Genomic DNA, 22,920 nt, shown 5'->3' with positions numbered 1-22,920 from the left:
CCAATACTGTCATTTTTAATGTCTCTCATTTAGTAGTTAATAGCATTAAAAATTCATAAAACCTAAGAATTGCAAGGGACCCTAAAGTTGTAGTGTAATCACGTTTTCCAAAGAGCAAATACTTTCTAAGACTCGTTCAGCGTATCAAAAGAGTGATCATAGGTTGGATCAAAGCGCAACACATTTTACAACGAAGCTCACATAACAGGAAGTCATGGCCAAAGCAACAATTTTGTCAGAAACAAGCAGAATACTTGAGCAAACGGATCTGAATCTGGGACAGACCTGTAGGAGCTGGTGAGCTCGTAATCTAAAACCGCGTTTGCTGTGATCACACCACTCCGCGCATCAATGTGGAATGCTTCCCCTTGGTTGCCAGAGAGAATGGAGTACTCAGTGAGGCCATTCATCCCACTGTCGAGGTCCGCAGCAAAAACCTGTGAGGAAGCAGCTCTTCCGTTAGATAAGGATTTCATCTGCAAGATGGGTTAAGACTGTTTTTCAGACAAATGCACGATGAAAGAATTACGGATTGCCAAATGCACTTTAAAAACAATGATCAAAGGACTTACATTTATAATATAGTAGGTAATGGGTGGGCAAAGTGTTCTGCAGGCTTGTTCAAAGGACTTCCAAATAACTTTCAGTAGGCGTAGCCCATGTTTTGAACTACAATTTTAGGCAAGAGGCAAAAATACAGGGATACCTCAGAGATATTGTGGGCTCAGTTCCAGACCACCCAAATCAAACAAATATTGTAATAGAGCAAGTCAAATGAATTTTTTTTGTTTCCCGGTGCATATGTTATAGTTTATTAAGTGTGCAACAGCATAACATTATATCTAAAAAAAACAATGTACATACCTTAATTTAAAAATGCTTGATTGCTAAAAATTGCTAACCATCCTCTGACTTTCAGCGAGTCATGATTTTTTTGCTGGTAGAGAGTCTTGCCTTGATGTTGATGGCTCCTGACTGACCAGGGTGGTGGCTGATGAAGGCTGGGGCGGCTGGGGCAATTTTTTAAAATAAGACAACAGTGAAGTTGGCCACATTGATTGACTGTTCCTTTCACGAACGATTTCTCTGTAGCTTGTGATGCTGTTGGGTATCATTTTACCCACAGCAGAACTTCTTTCAAAATTGAAGCCAGTCCTCTCGCACCCTGCTGCTGCTTTATCAACTAAGTTTATGGAATATTCTGAATCCTTTGCTGTCATTTCAACAATTTCACAGCATCTTCACCAGGTCTAGAGTCCATCTCAAGAAACCACTGATCACCATCACCATAATAAATATAATAATAATGAAAATGTGTGACTACTGCAGGAATCAGATTCAGATTGTAAAACAAAAAACATCAACAACAAAAAATCTCTGTAAAGTGCAATAAAGTAAAGTAAAATAAAGTGAGGCACTGAACTTGAAAAAAATTCTAATTTGCTTGAATAGAAGATCCAACTATATTTAGGTTCATACCAGTACCAGAGAAGGAAAGAAATCTCTGAATAGTAAATGGTAGTCTTTAATTTGTTGTATTTCCTGCTTAAAGTATTGCCTGTAAAATTGACCATATGTGGATTTTTTTATATATCTTATTGAAAGTCTCATTTTAGAAGGATTTTTAATTAATGAAATAGCCTAGATTTAGTGTGTTAAAACACATTAGATCCTGATCATTTATTTGGTAAATTATCAAAGTAGTGTTGAGGGTGAGACAAAAGTCTTGCATAATTCTCCATGGAGATGTATTATTTAGTCTATATTACATTTTAATAAAAAATTAATTCTATTAGTGGTTTCAAGATCTTGCTTAAGAATAAGTTGATGGATTAATTAAAATTTTTTCTTCCTTTTTTAAAAATTTTATTTTATTATGTTATGTTAGTCACCATAAAATACATCATTAGTTTTTGATGTGGTGATCCACGATTCATTGTTTTTGTATTTTTTTCTACTTATTTTTATTCTCTGTGCCCCTCAGCCTTGGCCTGACCTCACGTTCCCATCATCTCTCTCCTGGGTGACCGCACTGATGTCCTGACGGGTGTTGGCCTCGAACTCCCTCCGCTCTCATCTATCCTTCACACTGTCATCAGATCTCAGGGGATCCTGAGTCGCCCACGTGGGACATTGAGGACCTCATCAGGAGGACACACAAGCCAGCTACTTAGTAAAGAAAGGCAGCAATGCATAGTTCCTTGGAGGTCATCAGGAAAAGAAACTCATGTGCATCTGGGCAGAATAAAACCCTTCATATCCTCCGGGTCCATATGTTTCCAAGTGTTACCAAGAGTAGGTCTCCCAGGAGGTGTGTCTGTTAGGGTTTTAGGATGCCAGCAGCACATATCCACTATGGAAAACTTAACCAGGAAAAATGTATCAGAAAGATAGTGTCTGGGTGAAGGTCAAGGACCTGGGACCCCCAGGGGCACAGTTTCTTTTGAGTTGTTGCCACCAAGATGAATCAGCTCTAATGTGCCTCTGTGCTGGTGTCTTACCACTCAAGTTTCAGATCCGAGGGAGAGAAAGCCTACATGAGACTGAGGCAGATGACAACGCCTTGGGCAGGGGATGGAGGACACGTCACTACCTTGACTGACAATCTCAGCAAGACTGCAGCTGACAGAGGATGGGCAGTTCCTAAAAGAAGTTGGCGGGGCTGTAACCAAAAGCAGGGACCATGGGCAGTGTGATGGCAAAAGAAAGAACTACCACAAGCGCTAGACCTCCAGAGCCTTCGACATTCCTGTTTATCTGAACAGGACACAGCAAAATGGCAGTTCTGGTTTCCTGGAACAAATTAAATGATCTAAAAATGTGAAGAATGAAGGTCCTTGTATCTGTCCCTGACTCAGCCTTCTTGAAGTTTGACCTAATTTGACACACTGGTGGGCCAGGCTCTTTCCCATTTGTTGTACCTGGGCTTTAAAGGTATCTTCCCTTCTTGTGTTCCACATGGAGCAGTCTAGCTCTATCCAGGTGAGCATGAATGATGAAGAGGTGCAGTGTGGTAGCACCCCAGTGCAGGGGTCCTCTGTGACAGAGCAGGCCCCACAGTGGCTCTGAAGGTCTCTGTCATCCCCCCTGAACATGTATCACTGCACAGAGTGATACAGATGGGGCAAGTGAATGCCCTCCCCTTCTTCTCAGTCGTGGCTGAAACCAAAGCATTTCTGGAACAGGCTGGCAAATGGAACAGGGCACTTTCATATAACACAAGTCTGCAAAAACAGCGGAGGAAATCCTAGGTATCCTGGACTGTGTGGGACGCACAGAGCCAAGACTCCAAGATGGCCAAGACTCCACTGGTCTTGTCAGCACCAACAGAGGGGTACCTGTACATCTGGAGCTGAACTGAAGGTCAAAGGAAGGTGTCTCTCCAGACGCAGGTGGAGGTAGCCATACAGTAAAGCATTGTGGGGGGTCTCATCCAGAAGGTGTTCTAACATGTCCTCAGGCTCCCTGACCCCCTCGACCCAGAGAGGAAGGGGGGTAATCATCACTACGGGCTGGATCACAGTAGCAGGATTAGAGAGGTCAGAGGGAAAGCCTGACTTTGCCAGGAAGGGGTTTTTATATGGATTTCTTGTGCAGATTCCCAAGAGGTTGTGCATTTCCCAATGTCCAGGTTCTTGAAGACAGAAGAGCAATTCAACTGTGAAGGGAAAGATGGAACTGGGTCCGATTCCTGAAGCAGGCAGAGAGGCTATCAAGGGTGAGTGGGTCTTAGAGCCTGCATGAGACTGCCTTAAAAACAGATCCTCTTTTTCATGGCGTAGGCCTCCTTGCTGAGATGGGGTGAGGCCCGGGAACAGTGGATCTGGGACTTTCACATGAAATGTCTGCAAATTTCGCACCCAGGGAGCTCTTCCATGGGTCCGTGCCTTCGTCCATGCTCATCCAGCTGTGCTTCCCCCGGCCGAGTGCCTGCTCACCCTTGAAGACCAAGCGCAAATACCATTCATCTGCGAAGTCTTATCCTTTTCCTCCAGGAAGAGTCTGTCCCTCCTCTTTTCTCTCATGACATTAAATGGGCACTTCTATTTAACATGACTAACATGCATTTAAATTTTATGCTTACTTTTCTGACTTCCCCTCTAAGTTGTACACATGATAAGCTGAGCTGAGTTTTGTGCCCCTGTGGATTCACTGCTAATGTCGGGCAGAGTCCCTAGAGAAAGCAGGCGGGCACTAGGAGCACGCGATGAAGAGAGGAAGAAGCATGAACTCAGAAACTCCAGACTTCCTTCGAACTAAGGTTTCATCCAGTTCATCAAACTTTTTACATGCCCTAGACACATTTATGTCCTAGAAAAAGGCTCTAGATATTTTGATGCATACTGATGATAATTTCCATACACACACATACACATACACAAAACACATTTCTGTTACCTGTATGATGTGAGCATTGTGGGACAGGCCTTCAGACACTGACACTTGGTAAACGCTTTGCTCAAAGCATGGTAAGTTATCATTCACATCTTGTATCAAGACTGTTACTTTGCTGTAGGCTCTGTGCCCCCTACTTTCCGCTAAAATGATGAGTCGTACTTCATGTCTGATTTCAAAATCGAGAAACTTGGGTTCTTTCACAGTGAGTTCTCCTATTTTGATTCCGAGGGAGAAAAAAAAAATAAAAGAAAATGATGTTGTACTCATTGTTTAGAAAGCTCCAAATCACCTTTCACTCCTATGCTCAAACTCTCACCTGTCCCTCCAAATCTCCCGATGGCTGGCCGCCCTTCCCACCTGACTGGGCTGATTGTGAAAAAAGTTGAGAAATGTGGGGTTATTTGCAAGGTTCCAACACATAGGAGGGAGAGAAACTATGAAATAGGCGAAATGTGGGAGCTGTCTCTGAAATGACCCTTCACTCTCCATATTTAGTCCATCTACATGTCTGCGAAGTCTATCTTTCAAACATCTCTTGAATCTGCCCTCCATCGTCACTGCTACTGCCCTTCTCTGAGCCACTGGCATTTCCCACCTTCTCCCCTGCCTGAAGGGCCCCATGGCATCACTCGTCTGGTCTCCCCTCTAATCCAGTTCCCATTCTGAACTGAATCATAAAAATGGACACTGTCATTGTGCCACAGAAACCCTTTCCATGGCTTTCCATGGTGATTATGACAAAATGCAGCATTTTTTAACTTCCATAGGACAGACGTGCTTGGGCTCTCCCACCTCAAGAGTCTCACTCCTGCCATTCCCCACGTTGCTCTCTCTGCTGTGCACAGAACACTCATAAATATTCTTTTACTCAGGGGCAGCTGGGTGGCTCAGTTGTTTAAGTGACTGCCTTTGGCTCAGGTCATGATCCCAGAGTCCTGGGATTGAGTCCCACATCGGGCTCCCAGGTCAGCGGAGAGCCTGCTTCTTCCTCTGACCCTTTCCCCTCTCATGCTGTTTCTCTCTCTCTCTCTCTCTCTCACTCTCTCAATCTCTAATAAATAAATAAATAAATCTTTAAAAAAATTAAATGTTTTCTTCCTCAAATGCTTGTTACAGAGTCAACATGCATGCTTTTCCATCTGCCTGGCATGGTCCCTACTTCTGTGCTTCCTCAGGGATCTTTCCAGACCAGCCAGCCCCGTACTGTCACTATGGTCAGCCTGCAACAGACTCTCATGGAGCACCTGCATGTACTGTGCTCATCTGTTTCAGACTGGTGCTTCTTCTTGGTTTAGAAGCGTACAAGGTGAGGATGGGTGCCTATCTCTTATACCAACTGTCATATTCCTAGTGCCTAGCTCAGGGTCTGGCGTACGGATGGCATCCATTAATATATGTTATACCCTCATATACAAAGTATAAATAGGTTAGGGAAACTGACTCTTGGGCTTTGTGCCTTGCATGAGTTTCTCCTCCAAATTAAGAAAATTCATCCCCTGATTTGATTTCCTTCTCAACTTTCTGTTCTGTTTTTGTTCTCCCTTTTGCTGACAAATGTTGTACTGAATTTACTATTATTATTTTGTTATTTACTTAGCTCTCACTGTCAGAAATTCCATCGAATAGAGATTCATCGAATGAACACTGATTGGGAGGTTGAGAGACCTGAACCCAAGTATAGATCCTAGCCCTGGCTACTTAGTTTAGGTAAGTAACCTCCACTATGTCTGTGACCCAGGGTAAGTCATTCAGGTTCTATGGAGCTGAGCCTCCTCTCCTGTAAAATGGGGGTATTAACAATGACTTTTTAGGGTTGCAGGAGAAGGGACACAGTGCATATTTAGAATGTTCCTGTGCAGGATCATGATATGTATTCCAGTGTCCTACCCATGTTCCTCATCCTTTCCATCATCAGGTATAGATTTAATATCTGCAAAAGCTCTGAATTTAGAAAGAAAACACTTAACAGCCATGGACTAATCAAAGTCTGCTCTTCAGATGAAAGAACCTGAACTGTTTCTGGAAATATGGCCTGGAAGCCACAGTTCTACTGTTCTATCTGAACCAGTTCCCTCCGACAACCATCCTAGTCCAAGAATATGTCAGGCTCTTGCCTACTTACCTGGGTGCTAATGGGAATCATGCCCTGTTCTAGTGTTCTAACTTCAGTACTGAGTATTTTTGGGAGATTTTTATAGCTTCTCTTCTGTTATTAGGAACAGCTAAATATATTCTATATGAGGAACTCACTATACTACAAAATGTAAAATTTCCATAAACCACTTTCGCTTATTGTCATCAGTTATCAACTCAGAAAACCAGATTACTTTTATGGGCCACAGTCTGATGTGACTGACACCCCTGGCAGAAAATTTAGGGTAGATACGACCATTGGTAGCTGGAAAAATCATTAAGATGCATTTTGATGAGCTGGCAATGAAACAAGCTGGTCTTCAGAAACCTCTGTGAAACAAGAGCTAAACCAGCACCCCCAAACGGCAGAGGAGCCCCGGTCTGAGGTAGGTCCAAGCTCTCATCCAGCACTCCGTCTCTGCTGAACAGAGCATTCCGCTTGCTATCATGTTCTGTTACTATTAGCCAAAGAAAAATGACATAGAAACACAACACTAAATTGCCAGTGTCACTTCGTAGAAAGTGTGCCAATTACAGCCCAGATGAAAGTGGATTTTTTAATAAAAGGCTTGTGTTGGGCTTTGATAATTGGAATTTTGCACTTGGAATGGCTCTGCCGTTCTAATGCTTTCCTTGCTTGGCTTTTATTTTTGGCATAATAATTGGCATATGCTGAGAAAGTTGTGTAAGTAGGAAAGACAATATCCCGTCTGTGAGATGACTCAAGGCTGGCACACCTACCAGACCCACATTTGCCTGGGACGATATACGCATATTTTTCTCAGAGATATCAAGGATTTACTGTCACTGGTGAGATGCAAGAACTACTGGGCTTTCAGTCTGGGCAGAAGTCCATGTTCTTCCTTCCAGTGCAAGCCTCATGGGCACCGACTTCATGTTAGTTCTTACGCATAAGCGCACCAGTTCTAGAATAATTTGAGAGTGAAATTGCAGTACTATTTCCTTTCTCATATGTGTACACATGTAGCTTTTGCCCAAGTTATAAAATACACATCAAAATGAGGTTAAGATTCTTCAAATGCTAACTGCTTGATAGCATAATCAGGGAATGTCAATCCAATACAAACTGTGCACATGCATATGAACATACCCAAAGCAGACTGTGATAAATATTTATGTTATCCAAAAGTTCTGAAACTATCTTCTGCTAAAACCACATCCTTGACACATGGCAAGTTTGATCATTTTTGTTTTATGTCAACCTACCAAATCATGGGATGGGATGGGAATAACCAAACCATTTGTTATTTACATAAACGATGTGAGTAAAACTCCAACATTCATGCTGGTGTAGACAGTGAGCAGTAGAGCAAACACTGGCACAAAATGGACAGAAAATGCGGTTCTCATCCGAGATCCTTCTTATCAGAACTTATTAAGTCAGTAACTAACAAAATGGCTTTCTCACATTTTTACCCTTAAGAAGAGTAACCATAACCTTAGTGATCTTTACGGATTTATCACACACGCCAGTTTTCTATCTTAACTGGCATATGGCTTAAAATACATATGCTCGGGCGCCTGGGTGGCTCAGTTGGTTAAGCGACTGCCTTCGGCTCAGGTCATGATCCTGGAGTCCCGGGATCGAGTCCCGCATCGGGCTCCCTGCTCGGCAGGGGGTCTGCTTCTCCCTCTGACCCTCCCCCCCTCATGTGTTCTCTCTCTCTATCTCATTCTCTCTCTCAAATAAATAAATAAAAAATCTAAAAAAGATAAATAAATAAAATACATATGCTCATAAAACCTATGTTAGGTAGCTTTACACATAAGCTTGAAGATTATGCGCCAAAGGTGACGTGAAAGATGAATTGAATATCATAATTAAAAGTTTTTAAAAAGGCTTCTTGACAGCGGTATGGAAAACTTCATAACAAAAACAACTAAAATGCGTGATAAATTGTGTGTGTGTTGAAATGCATGATTGAGTTGGTATACTAGTAAGGAATCCTCAGAGGACAAAAAAATCCCTGAAAACAGTAATCCAGGAAGGTAAGCGAGCACTAAAAGCCCATTTTTGTTCCAAGGGTCTCTAACACAACCTTCTTCCTTGAAATCCATCTCTGATAGCTGCACAGAGTATGAGAAACAAGGGAAGAAGCCTGAACCCACAAAAGGTGAAGAGTCTAATGGGAAAACCAGAATAAAGCTATAAACCCAAAGGCTACCTATGCTCCAACTGAGTGATCAATATTTAAAAAACAAAAACAAGTTCAAAATGGATGTACAGAAACCTGCTTTTCTTGACCTTGGTGTTGGTTGGAAGGGGAAAAAAAGGTCTCTGCTGTGAATTTATTAACTTAAGCCTGAATTTATGCTGGCCATACTATCACAGCTATATGTTTTTAAAACCCTCAATAATTACATTTAAGCTAGTCTTTGCTTGATGATGTACCCAGGTGATCTGCTGAAGGAAAACAAGTCCTCTCTAAAGGGCACAAATTCAACCCAGTCTTCAAAGAACCCTCAGAGAAAAAGTTTTAAGGACAATGAACACTCATAGTTAACAAGCATGAAAATCACAGAGAAACAAGGCACCATGAATGAGAACTGGCTAATCTATGGAAAACGGAATAAATCTTCAAAGACTTAAAATGCTGGATTATTGGACACAGGATGTGTAATTATTGCATATGTTTAAATGTATAAAAAAGAAGTTTAGAAACATGAGCAAGGAAGAAGAGATTACTTTTTTACAGGCATCTAGTTATGGAATGAATAAATCATGGGGTTAAAAGGTACAACATAGGGAATATAGTCAATGATGCTATAATAACGTTGTATGGTGGCAGATGGTAGCTACACTTGTGGTGAGAGTAGAATAACATATAAACTTGTTGAATCACTATGTTTACCCCTGAAACTAATGTAACATTGTGTGTCAACTATACCTCAATTTTTAAAAAAAGATTATTTTTTTTGTGAGACCAGGAATTGTATACAAGGAACCCAAGAGAACTTCCGGAAATAAAGATTGAAGAGAAAGGGACAAGGAGATGAAATATGTGCAAAAGAGATGTAGGAGAGAGTGTCTGGCTCAATACTTGTCTAACTAGAGTTCCAAAAAAGATACAAATAAACAGTATTTAGATCAATAGCTAAGTTCTTAATGCAACAACTGGAAACCAGAAAGCAGTGGATAATATCTTAAATGTGATGAGAGAAAACAACCGTGAACTTAGAATTCTAAGACCAGCAAACATATTTTTTAAAAACAAGAATTAAACAAAGTCATTTTTAGACAACCAAACCTGAACAAGTTTACTACAATAGACCCTCACTACAGGATGTACTTCAGGTAGAAAGAAAATGACACCAGAGGCGAGTTTGAGATGTAAGAAAGAACAGTTAGCAAAGAAGCACAGAAATCTATTTAAAAATATTAATAATGTGGTGAGCGATGTGAATTGTGTGAGACTATTGAATCACAGACCTGTACCTCTGAAACAAATAATACATTATATGTTAAAAAAAAAAAAAAAAGGAAGAAGAAGATAGTAGGAAGGGGAAAATGAAGACGGGGGGTAATCGGAGCGGGAGATGAACCATGAGAGACTATGGACTCTGAGAAACAAAATGAGGGTTCTAGAGGGGAGGGGGGTGGGGGGATGGGTTATCCTGGTGATGGGTATTAAAGAGGGCATGGAGCACTGGGTGTTATACGCAAACAATGAATCATGGAACATTACATCAAAAACTAATGATATAATGTATGGTGATTAACATAACATAATAAAAAAACAGAGAAAAAATATTAATAATGTCTAATTGGAAAGAACTATAATTGTGGCCCACAGGAGCTTATAAGTTGAAAAAGGGATATCTGGAGATAAAGAATTCTAAGTCTCTTGTATTATTCAGGAGCAGGACATTGATTAATGTTAGACTTCAATTATATATGTTAAAATAGCTAGGCTAACCACTAAAAGAAGATAAATAGCTATATAATTCCAGCAAACACAGGGAAGATGGTTCATCTTTAGGTAACGATCATATATGTTAAATGCTCAGAAAAATATTAGAATCAGTAGTTTACAGGTTTTCTAGATACAAAATCAAAATATAAATGCTAATTTCAAGTATACCTAATAGCATTGTCATAAAAAGCATTTTTTTCACTTACTTTAGCAAGAAAAAGTATAAAGGATTTAGACTACATCTAACAAAAACCATGCAAGCCTGCTATAAAAAAATTAAAACTTTATTAAAATATATTTAAGGAAACAATGGATGTGATTTTTCTGTATTATCCTGAATTAGAAGACAATACTGTAAAGATACAGGCTTTCCCCAAAATGATATTTAGAATTAATACAATTCCAACAAAAAATTCAAGTAACCTAAATGGATGGATGAATGGACAAAGAAAGTATAGCGTATTCACATAATGGCATATTATTGAGTCTCAACAAAGAGAATCCCGCCATGCGTGACAACATGGATGAACCCCTAGAACGCTAAGTTGAGTGGAACAAGCCAGTCACAGAAACATAAATATGGCATGATTCCACTCATATGATGTATCTAAAATAGTCAGACTCCTAGAGGCAGGAAATAGAATGGTGGTTGCCAGGTGCCATGGGGGAGGGGCGATGGTGATGGGGAAGTGCTGTTCAGTGGGTATGAAGTTTCAGTTATGCAAGATGCATAAGTTCTAGAAACCTGCTGGACAACACTATGCCTAGAGTTAGCAGTACTGTATTGTACACACTTATAATTTTGCTAAAAGAGTAGATCTCATGTTAAATGTTCTTACCACAGTTAAAAGAAAAGAAGAGCTTTGGTAGATGATTATTAGTTACAATGCACCACTATACAGAGCTTTGTGAGGAGGATACTTTGGCCTGATGAGTTAGTTACTTAAATTCTAGATTGAGGCCATGCAATTGTTTTGGACATTTTCTTTGTTAATTCAAGTGAGGTTTCACCTGAAATCAAATGTGCATGTCATGATTACCTGGGTTTCATGTATGAAAAGTGTGGATAGCTCTTACATCACCCAAAGCCTATGAATAAATCTCCTTTCCTCGGGAAAAAATCCCAATAGGCCTGTGTGTGTGTGTGTGTGTGAAAATCTGGCAAGTGGATACAATGATTCATATTAGTGCAAAGGGCCAATAACAGCTAATATACTCATGAAGAACATGAAAATGGGGCTGCTTCCTTGGTATGAAGATTGATTATAAAGTCTATGCGATTAAGGGAGTGTGGTATTGGTGTGTGGATAGACCAAGAGATGAGTGCAAAGGAGTCAAGCATCCTGTAAACAGTTATGGAAACAACATATGACAGTGGGGGTATTTCAGGTCACAGGGGAAGGTTATTGTCCCTGGAATTACTGGTAATCCTCTTAAAAAAAAAAAAAAAGAAGAAAAAGAAAAAGGGAAAGTTATCTCTAACTCACGTAAAATAGGAAAATAAATTCTAGATGCACTATAGATGTAAACGTGAAACACAGGAAAACCACTAACAATTTTAAAAGACAATGCAACAATATTTTCTTGATCTCAGGATAGGGAAGAATTTCTTCACTTACAAAATGGGAAAATCATAAAGTAAAAGACTAATTCTAATTCATCAAAATAAAAATGTACCAGTAAGAGAGTGAAAGACAAGTCACAAACTGTGAAATATATCTGCAACAAAAAACAAAGGAGAAATGCTACTGAAATTTATTAAAAATCCTTACACTTCAGAAACAAACAACTGTAGAAACAACCCAGTAGAAAAATAGATGAAGTGCATCAAAATGCATTTCACATGGGAGAAAGCAGTAATGGCCAATACACTGTGAAAAAAATCGCTCACATTCATTAGTAATAAAGAAATGCAAATGACAACCGCAGTGAGATACCATTTCACACACACCAGATTGACAATAGAAAATAGGGCGTAAACAACCGTGATAGCTCTCATTCAGTGCTGGTGGAATGTAAAGTGGAGCAAACCACTTCATAAAACAATTTGGCACTATCTGTAATGCTGAACATATGCATCCTCTGATGTATATGCCCAGCCTAGACTCTGGGGCCCAGAGAACTCCTCACATATGCACCAGAAGACACGTATGAGGTCGCTCCTCACAGTGTTTGTTATTATATCCCCAGACAGGAAAACCTCACTGTCCATCAATGGTAGAATGGATAAATAAGTTGTGACACAGACTTAAAGCAGAAGGCCATAAAGAACTGAAAGTGAAAAAAACCCATCTGCACACATTAACACGAAAGATTCTAATTTTGAATAAAAAGAATCGAATCCCAATAAAATACACAGACTATTAATCCATTTATATAAAATTCAAAAATAAACCAGTTTTATTGTAGAGAAATGCATTTACTATAAGTCACAAGGGAATGATTGTCCCTGAAGTAGGGACACTAGTCAGCCTGCAGCCGTGGACAGAAAGAAAGCGATCGGAAAAGGGCTCAAAGGAAGCATTGACGATAATGGCTGTGCTCTGGTTTATAACCTTGGCAGCAGGTACATCTTTGCTACTCCTCCCTAATGTGTGCATAACGGCGTATGCACCACAGTCAAAATGTTGAGCAAAAGAATCAAGTCATAGATGAGAGGACATTAGCACGATCCTATCATGATGTTTCAACCAAGGTAAAAGGACATAACACATCATTTAGAAATTCAGACACAGTTGGAAAATTATCAAGAAAGAAAGGCAGTGATCAATGCCAAACTCAGAGGACTGGTTATGGATTGCCTTGGATCAAAGTAGAGAGACACAGGGACTTCCTGAGGTTCCAGTAATGTCTCATCTCTGGAGATGGATGGCAAGTACATGGCCATTAAAGAATTTTCTATGTTTTAGCGTATCTTCTTGCAGCTGTTTCACAATAAACTTGTGAAAAAAAACTTCAACATAAATAAACATTTAATTGAAAAATGAAGAGTTTTTTGTGAAAGTCCCCTTTGGACTAACCCTAGGCATATTTTACATGAATTTTAGAGACTCCTGAAAAAATAAGGCCAAGCCTGGGCTGTGTTAAGGGTGAGGTGACAGAAGGATGTGGGTAGCCTGGGAAATTGTACAAACTCTGCTACTCTCCTTCTTTCTGAGCATTCTAATCTCAGCTCCTTTCCCAGGACCTTCAGACCCGTGGACTGCTAGAAGCTTAAGGCTGGATGATGTTCACAAAGGCCTTCTTGTCAACAGGCTTCCTGCACCACCCTTTAACCAAACGATGGGGCAAAGTTTGGTTAAAGAGATGAAGAGCTAGCAGGCTACCTCAGAAAGGCTGCTGACCAAAGCTGGTACGGACCAGAGCCAGAAAACTACCCGGGATAAGAAGGCCTTTGCTTAAGAAACTACTCCCTCTCAATTCTTCCCATGTGCATGTAGTACAGATTACATAAGGCAGTTGTATGGTAATATAGAAATTATTGAAAACATTCTTCTTGAGGTTTGACAACGCAGCAGTAGATATGTATCTACTACATAGTTGTTAGTCAAAAAAGTATGTTTCATATAATCAATTGGTATTCATTTAAAACACAATAATGGTCTTATTAAAGTTAAATTTAATACATGCTGTATTTGGAAGTAATTTCTTTACCATCACATAGAAACCTTTCCAGCTGTCCTTTTTTGTTGCATTGTTGACATTCAGTGGCGAATTAGAAGAATCTCGTGATGAAAATGCCCTACAGCTAGACATGTATGGTTATTTTCAATTCAAACTCAATATTGATGGTCTCTCTTCTATATCTCCCATTTTCCCAAATAGATGAGTAAATTATCAGTAGAAACCAGTTTATCTTCAAAAATTCAAAGGGTAGGCTAGGTACTGCCAAATGTGAAGAACAGGATTCTTAGCAAGTACATGTAAACAAATAAGTAGTCTTGATTTCCCACAATTTCTCATCAGCTACCATAAAAAAATTGTTTCTTACTTCTTTTTTAAATTATTTGCCTCTAATTTTTCTATCTTTCAAATTTTGAGTTTCCTCTGCAGAAGAATTTCTTACTAGTAACATTAAATGAAGCAGAAAAAAAAAGCTATTACAGGAGAGAGAAGGATCACCTGAATTGGAGCACAGGGAAAAAACCCCATCTTCATTTCCACTAAAAATGGAATATTTAATGCTGTCTTGTGTTGGGTCAGGAGCAACAGCTTTTACAGTCACAACAGAAGTACCTGTAAAAATTAGGTAAAAAAAAAGAAAGAAAGAAAGAAAGAACTTTAGGAAAAGAAAATTTCAGGGAAAAACAAGAGCAAACACTGGGTATTTATTATTTGCTTACTACATTTTCATTTGTTCATTCATTCAGTGATTAGTCATTGAGTGTCTTCAATAAGCCAGATCTCAGGCTAGGTGCTGGAGACAGAGTGACAAGTTAGGAAAGATTTCTATCTTACGGTGATCATTAACTAGAGTAAGGAGACAGACAACCATTAAACAGATACATAATCAAAGTAGATTTCAGATGTGCTAAGTTCCCTGGAAGAAAAAAAAACAATGCAATGTGATAGAAAACACTTTTTAACGTGTGTGTCAGTGGGGAGGGCAGACATATATCATTCCAAGTTATAGGAACAAACGGATTCCCAGCATGAGAGAAGAACTGCAAGCACTGATAGAGGTAATGAGACAATTGGTGTGATTAGAACTGGGATTTCACTGGAAGGTTCTCAAAAATCCATTCTGGCCTCAAGTTAGCACTTTGTTGTCTTCATGTGTAATATCTCATGCCCTTGCTGTTCACCTCTGTTTTACTTCCTATCCTGGTTGCCCATTTGTCCTCCTCCTTTAACTGCCTGTCCTTTTAAATTATTTTTTTATTTAATCAACTTTATTAAGGTAACATTTACATACAATAATATACACATATTTTAAGTATACAGTTATATATACATATATACATACATATGTATACAGCATATATGTATGTATATATACAATTATATATGTATATAGTTTTAACAACTATATACACCTGTGTAATCACCATCAGAACCAAGATGTAGAATATTTCCATCACTCCAACAAATTCTCTCTTGACCTTTTGCAGTCAGTTTTCTCTTACTTCTGGTCCCGGGCAATCACTGGTTTACTTTCTGTTACTTTGTTTTGCCTCTAAAATTTTATACACATAAAAATTATACAGTATCTCTCTTCTTTTGATCAGCATAATCTTTTAGGAATCAAGCATGTTATTCTGTGTATTAAGAGCTCATTATGTTTTTTATTGTAGAGTGTATTCTACTGAATGGACATACCACAATGCGTTGATCCATTTTTCCACATATGGACATTTGGATTGTTTTCAGTTTGGGGCTATTATGAACAAAGCTGCTATGAACATCCATGTAATAGTGTTTGTGGGGACACACGTTTTCATTCCTCATGGGTAAACACCTAGAGTGAGTGTGTGTTTAACTATAAAAAACTGCCAAGCTATTTCCCAAAGTGGTACTATACCATCTTACATTCCTGCTAGTAAGATATGAGAATTCCAGTTGCTGCATATCCACTGGTATTGTCAGCCTTTTTAATGTTAGTCATTCTAGTGGAGGTGTGGTAGTCCTTGCGCCGTGGTTTCAATTTTAATTTCCCTGATGTCTGATGATGTTGTGAATCTTTTCAGGTGCTTGTTGGTCATTTTCGCTCTTTTTTAAGATTCATCTTTGTTCTTTGCCTTTTGTTCTCTATTTACCCACCACTTCTGAGAAACTTTTTCATAGTTCTTTACTGGTCCTAATCCTCTTATCTTTGGCCTGTACCTTACAGGATCTACTTTGGATGCTCACTCTGGCAGTGATCCCTGCCTCTCCTCTTACTTTCATGCTCTCTGGCAGGATGCCACCTATTGGCGAAGGTATGCATGTGGTACCAAGTGGGAGATGGGAAGAGGTGGGCTCTGCAAGAGGCTCTCTGGCTGCTAAGTGTGCAGGAATGGGGGCCTGATTTAGGAGGGTGTCAGCAAGGCACAAGAGGAAAAGTGAAAGGAAGCATTTGATAAGAACACAAGTGTTGATGTGGTGTCAGAGATGAGAACAGAGCAGGGATCATTAACTCAGATGCCTTTGGGTAAAAGTAAGAAGCGTGGACAAATGAAGGAGCCAGATGGGTGGAGGAAGCCAGAGGCTGTCCGATGTGCCTGAGACACTCAGCTTCAACTCATCACTGCTAGTGGGGAAGGGAAAGCAGGCTTTCAGATGCTTGAAATTCTGGTCTTTTTAAGAGAAGCTCAAAAATTCATATTTATTTTCATGTGAAATCTCCCAATTTGTAAATGTCAGAAAATAATTTAATTTAGGGGAAAAACATAAGCTTTCGTATGGGCTGAACAAAACACAGCTGTGGCCTGACTACAGGCCTGAGTCTGCTCATTTACCATACCCGATAGAGAAGACGAATCTCTCCTTTTTGTTATCAGCCCTTCTAGCACTTAGAGTATGGTACTTATTTGTCATCCATGGACTTTTACTGAACATACTCATAGACCGATCTCATCTTTCCACTAAGTTGGACTAAATTCTGTGAGAGCACAGGAGGTTTTCTATATATTTGTGTTCTATATATTTCTGCAACTCTAGATTAGTTTTGCTTCTAAAATTTCATGTACTTGAAAAATCATAAGAGTGGCTGCCTTCTTATGCTTAGCATGCCTTTTTGAGAATCACTCATACTGTTCTTTATATTAATAAGTGTGGGAAGAAAGGAGGTAATAGAGGAGACAGAGGAAGTAAGGGATGGAGATGCTCACTGAAGTGTTCTAGCCTGAGAGGCTTGAAGAATGCCTCTCTGCCTACAGGGCCCTTCTAAACCAGCAGCAATTATTAAAAAAAAAAAAATCAGGGGTGCCTGGGTGGTGCAGTCAGTTAAGCCTCTGACTCTTGGTTTCAGTTCAGGTCTGATCTCAGGGTGGTGAGATCGAGCCCCACGTCAGGATTCATGCTCAGTTCGGGATCTGCTTGAATTTCTCTCTCCCTCTTCCTCTGCTCCTCCCCACTGTGCTCCCCCCCACTCTCTCTCACTGAAATAAATAAATAAATCTTTAAAAAAAATAAATTAAATAAGTTAAAAAATCACTCACTGCTATAATACACTATCTGATAGTGGGATTTTCAGTAGTTAAAAAAAAAATAATAGCACCTATTTAAGACCTCTGCTGGGCTTCTGCATTGACTTCTACTGTGCAAGCCTCAGAGAACAAGCTCAAAAGCCATCTTGCTACAGGTTACAGTAAAAAAATCCCTAAGCCAGGCCAAATCAATAGATACTTTCTTTTTCCTGGATACTTAAAAGGGTTTCACTAAAAAGAAGAGAATAAAGAAAAGGCCCTGGAACACATAATATTTTCCCCAGGAACCTTCAAAGACAAATGCAATGATCACTATCCATATTAAAGGAAACAAGTATGTGATATTGTTCACAAAACTGAAAAGTCATTGAGAAAAGGCATAAAATAGAATTCATTATGGAGAAAGAATGGGAAAACTGAAACTGGATACATTACTCTCTTTAAAATGTTATGTTTAACACAAACTGTGACAAAATTTTAAAATCATTTATTGAGGCTTCCAAATGGTGGTTCTTTTCAAGCCAGTTATGAAGTCATTTACTGACAATGTAAAGGATTTTAATTAATCATGGTGGAATCAAGTTGCTGCATATGTTGAGAATCTTTCAAGTTGCATTATAATCTGAGGCTTACTTTGTTACACTTTAGGAGACATATTGTTAATATAAAAATGCCTTACATTTTCAGTAGGAATAGGCCTTCATAGTAGTGCAGTATGTTTTATCTTTAGCGCTCAATCACAATTCTGTGCTTCCTGATACAATTTAGTTTTTAAACACAGAAATTTTATTTCAACTGGCTTGTCATATGTTCTTAAGAATGGCAGTAAGAAAAGAAACAGCTATGCAGACAAGATGTATGGTCTTGCTGACGGCCTTTTCTCCATGGCTTAGGATGCTTTAATTATATGTCAGATTATAAAACAAAACATGGAGATCACTTGCATGTAAAAAAATAAAGATAAGCACAGAATTGTAAATAAGAATCACATATGGACTCCCACATAAAAGGAACAATCTTATTTTTACTGCAAATAAAATGTTCGTAATATCAAATGAAATTGTAGCACACAAAGGATTTCATTGAAAATACTTCAAACTAGATTCTAAAGTCAGCAAAGAGTGGCAAATATTTATATATCTTCTTCCTCAGATGAAGTTTAAATTTGAGACTGTCCCCAAAAAGAGGAAATATCTAAAGGATCCTTCTAGGTCTTGGCTTATCTGTGCTAATTTTACTTAATTTGCTTAATTTATTTTTTAAAGATTTTATTTTTTAAGTAACCTCTGCACCCAACATGGGTCTCGAACCCACAACCCCAAGATGAAGAGTTGCACACTCCACTGACTGAGCAAGTCAGACACCCCAACTTATTGTGCACATTTTATGTATTTATGTATTTATGTATTTATTTATTATTTACTTGAGAGGGAGAGAGAGAGAATGCATGCTAGCTGAGGGAGGGGCAAAAGGAGAGGGACAGAGGGAGAGGGACAGAGAGAATTTCAAGCAGGAGTCTGTCATGGGGTTTGATTTGAGCATGGAGTATGGAGCCTGTCATGGGGTTTTTAAGACGGGACTCAAAACATGACCCTGAGATCATGACCTGAGCTGAAATCAAGAGTCAGATGTTCAACCGACTGAGCCACCCAGGTGCCCCATGCACATTTTAGATAAAAGTCTGTCTCTGGGCATCTAGAGAAGATTTAAAATTACTGTTCATTTTGCACCAAGGTAGAAATGATAAAATGAAAACCAACACTGTACCTTTAACTCCCATGAGGCAATTGAAACATACAGAAAAATTTACATTTTCAGCTTTTATGAATTTTACTTTAAGTCTAATATTGCATCAAAAAGTATAATGCATTCAATGTTCTTGTTTTTTCTTCTTTACAATCAGTTAAAAAACTAATACCATCTGTAGCAGCAGTGAACTATTTACTTAAAAGCAGAATTATGTAACAATTAATGTTATGTGACTAGAAAAATCAATATTCATGGAAGTATTTAGGTAAAATAATAATAAAAATATTTTATTCAGAGCTGTTCATGAGTAAGTATTTGCAGAGTTTTAGTTTTGTCATTTCTAAGCAATGCAAGTATTTTCATATTGATGACTGACTTGAGATTTTTTTAAACGTTTGGATGATTTTGAATTGTCCATTATCTTTTAATCATCCAGCCACTGAAATGCTGAACATATTTCAGGCATTTAAGAAAGTTGGGAGTGAGGTCAGCAAGATGGCTGCATAAAGCCCAAGACCTCATCCCCTGTGGAGAAACTGAATGAACAGCAACAGTATATGATCCAAAAAACCTTTTATGAAAACTCCAGGCCAGAAGGGAGTGGTATGATATATTCAAAGTGCTGAAAGAAAAAAACTGCCACCAAGAATACTATATCCAGTAAAACTGCCCTTCGGAGATGAGAGAGAAATAAAGATCTTCTCAGATAAACAAGAGCTGAGAGAGTTCACTATCACTAAACCTGCCTGACAAGAAATGTTAAATGTTTCCAGCTGAGAGGACACTAGACAGCAATGTGAAAGCATATGAAAATATGAAGCTCTCTGGTAAAGGTAAATATATAGACAAATACCAAATCTCTTAACACTGTAAAGGTGGTGCATAAATCACCTTTAATTCTGGTATAAAATTTAAGAGATAAAAGCATAAAAAATAACTATAACTATAAAGCTATGTGAATGGATAAAAATATAAAAAGATGTACTTTGTGAAATCAATAACATAAAGTGGGAAGGAGAAGTAAAGGAACAGAGTTCTTGGATGTGATTGAAGTTAAGTTGTTACTAGTTTAAAACAGATTGTTAAAACTATAAGATGTGTTCCGTAATCCCCATGGTAACCATAAAGAAAATATCTATGGAAGAAACACAAAAGGGAAGAATGAAGGGGTGGAAATCGGAGGGGGAGATGAACCATGAGAGACTATGGACTCTGAGAAACAAACTGAGGGTTCTAGAGGGGAGGGGGTTGGGGGGATGGGTTAGCCTGGTGATGGGTATTAAAGAGGGCACGTACTGCATGGAGCCCTGGGTGTTATACGCAAACAATGAATCATGGAACACTACATCAAAAACTAATGATGTAATGTATGGTGATTAACATAACATAATAATAAAAAAAATAAAAATAAATTTAAAAAAAAAGGAAATAAGACGGGACTCAAAACATGTCACTACAAAAAAACCAATGAAACACAAGGGAAGGCAGCAAGAGAAGAAAAGAAGAACAAAATGAAAAACATACAGAAAATAATTAAAAAATGGCAATACTAAGTCCTTTCCTATCAGTAATTTAAAAAAATGTAAATGGATGAAACTCTCCAATCAAGAAACATGGAATAGCTGAATGGATTAATAAAAAGAAGATTCAAGTATATACTGCCACCTAGAAACTCACTTTAGATATACAGACAGGTATAGGCTGCAGGAGGAAAGATAGAAAGAGATCTTCCATGCAAATAGTATCCAAAAGGCAAGAACTGTGGTTATACTTAGACAAAATAGAGCTTAAGTCAAAAACTGTCATGGGACAAAGAAGGATGCTACATAAAAAGTCCTATTCACTAGGAAGATAAAACATTTATAAATATATATGCACCTAACAGCAGAGCACCTAAATATATGAAGAAAACACTGACAGAATTGAAGGGAGAAACAGATAGTAACACAATAATAGTAGAAGATTTCAATACTTCACTTTCAATAATGGATAGAGCAACCAGATAGAAGATCAATAAGGAAATGGAGGACTTGAAAAACATTATAGACTAATTGGACCTAAGAGGACATACACAGAACCCTCCAGCCAACAATGGCAGAATACACTTTCTCAAGTATATTACACATTCCCATATATACACTCAAGTGCACATGGAACATTCTCCAGAACAGATCACATGTTAGGGCACAGCACTAGTGTTAACAACTTTAAGAATATTAAAATCATACCAAGTATCTTTTCTGACTACGATGGAATGAAAATAGAAATCAATAGCAAAGGAAAACTGGAATATTCATAAACACATGGAAATTAAATAACATACTCTTGAACAGCTAGTAGGTCAAGGAAGAACTTTAAAGGGTAATTAGATAATATCTTGAGACAAATGAAACAAAAGCACAACATACCAGACATGGGCTGTGGCAAAAGCAAGACCAAGAGGGAATTTTACAATAATAAATATCTACATTAAAAAAAGAAGGAAGAGGGGCACCTGCGTGGTTCAGTTGGTTAAGCAGCCAACTCTTGATTCTGGCTCAGGTCATGATCTCAGGGTCCTGGGATCAGGCTCGCATCAGGCTCTGTGCTCAGCAGGGAGTCTGCTTGAGGATTCTCTCTCTCTTCCTCTCCCTCTGCTCCTCCCCCCCCACCCTTAAATAAATCTTTAAAAAAAAAGAAGAAAGACTGCAAAACAACAACCTAACTTTACACCTCAAGGAACTAGAAAAAGGAACAAACTAAAAGCAAAGTGGGCAGAAAGAAAGAAATAATAAATATTAGAACAGAAATAAGTGGAATAGAGAGTAAAGAACAAGAGGAAAATCAATAAAACTAAAGAGTTTAAGATTTTATTTATTTTTTTGAGAGAGAGGAGAGAGTGCGTGTGTGCATACGCTTGAGCACAAGTAGGGGGGAGGGGCACAGGGAGAGGGAAAGGGACAAGCAGACTCCCCACTAGCAGGGAGCCTGACGTGGGGCTTGATCCCAGGACCCTGGGATCATGACCTGAGCCAAAGGCAGACGCTTAACCGACTGAGCCACCCAGGCGTCCCAAAACTAAGAGTTTAAAAAAAATCAGCAAAATTGACAAATCCTTAGCCTAGACAAAAAAAAGTAAGAAGCCTCTAATAACAGAAATCAGAAATGAAAAAGGAGGGGCGCCTGGGTGGCTCAGTGGTTAAGTGTCTGCCTTCGGCTCAGGTCATGATCCCAGGGTCCTGGGATTGAGCCCCGCATCGGGCTCCCTGCTCAGCGGGAAGCCTGCTTCTCCCTCTCCCACTCCCCCTGCTTGTGTTCTCTCTCTTGCTGTGTCTCTCTCTGTCAAAAATAAAAAAAAAGGAAATGAAAAAAGAGATATTACAAATGATGTCACAGAAATAAAAGGTATCATAAGAGAGTACTATGAACAATGATACACCAACAAATAAGATAACCTAGGAGAAAAGAATACATTTCTGGAAACACACACTCTACCAAATTGAATCTGAAGAAAGAAAAAAATTCTGAATAGATGTATAACTATTAAGGAGATTGAATCAATAATCAAAAACTTCCCCATAAAGAGGATCAGATGGCTT

General features: G+C 38.8%; 1 protein-coding gene across 1 annotated transcript in view; it reads right to left on the bottom strand.

Moving 5' to 3' along the window:
- DCHS2 (dachsous cadherin-related 2) overlaps positions 1-22,920 on the bottom strand; it is a 253,461-nt gene that overhangs the window by 16,342 nt on the left and 214,199 nt on the right. The window contains exons 15-17 of the mRNA XM_035023252.1: positions 14,589-14,702; positions 4,399-4,610; positions 286-437 (exon numbers count right to left, since the gene is read on the bottom strand). Coding sequence (XP_034879143.1) covers positions 286-437; positions 4,399-4,610; positions 14,589-14,702 — 478 coding nt within the window. The remainder of the gene's footprint in view (positions 1-285; positions 438-4,398; positions 4,611-14,588; positions 14,703-22,920) is intronic.

The sequence above is a fragment of the Mirounga leonina genome, unplaced genomic scaffold (assembly GCF_011800145.1).
Source record: "Mirounga leonina isolate KUSES-001 unplaced genomic scaffold, KU_Mleo_1.0 Mir_176, whole genome shotgun sequence".
Lineage (NCBI taxonomy): Eukaryota > Metazoa > Chordata > Mammalia > Carnivora > Phocidae > Mirounga > Mirounga leonina.
The sequence above is the reverse complement of the archived record's forward strand: the minus strand, read 5'-3'. Positions and strand labels throughout refer to the sequence as shown.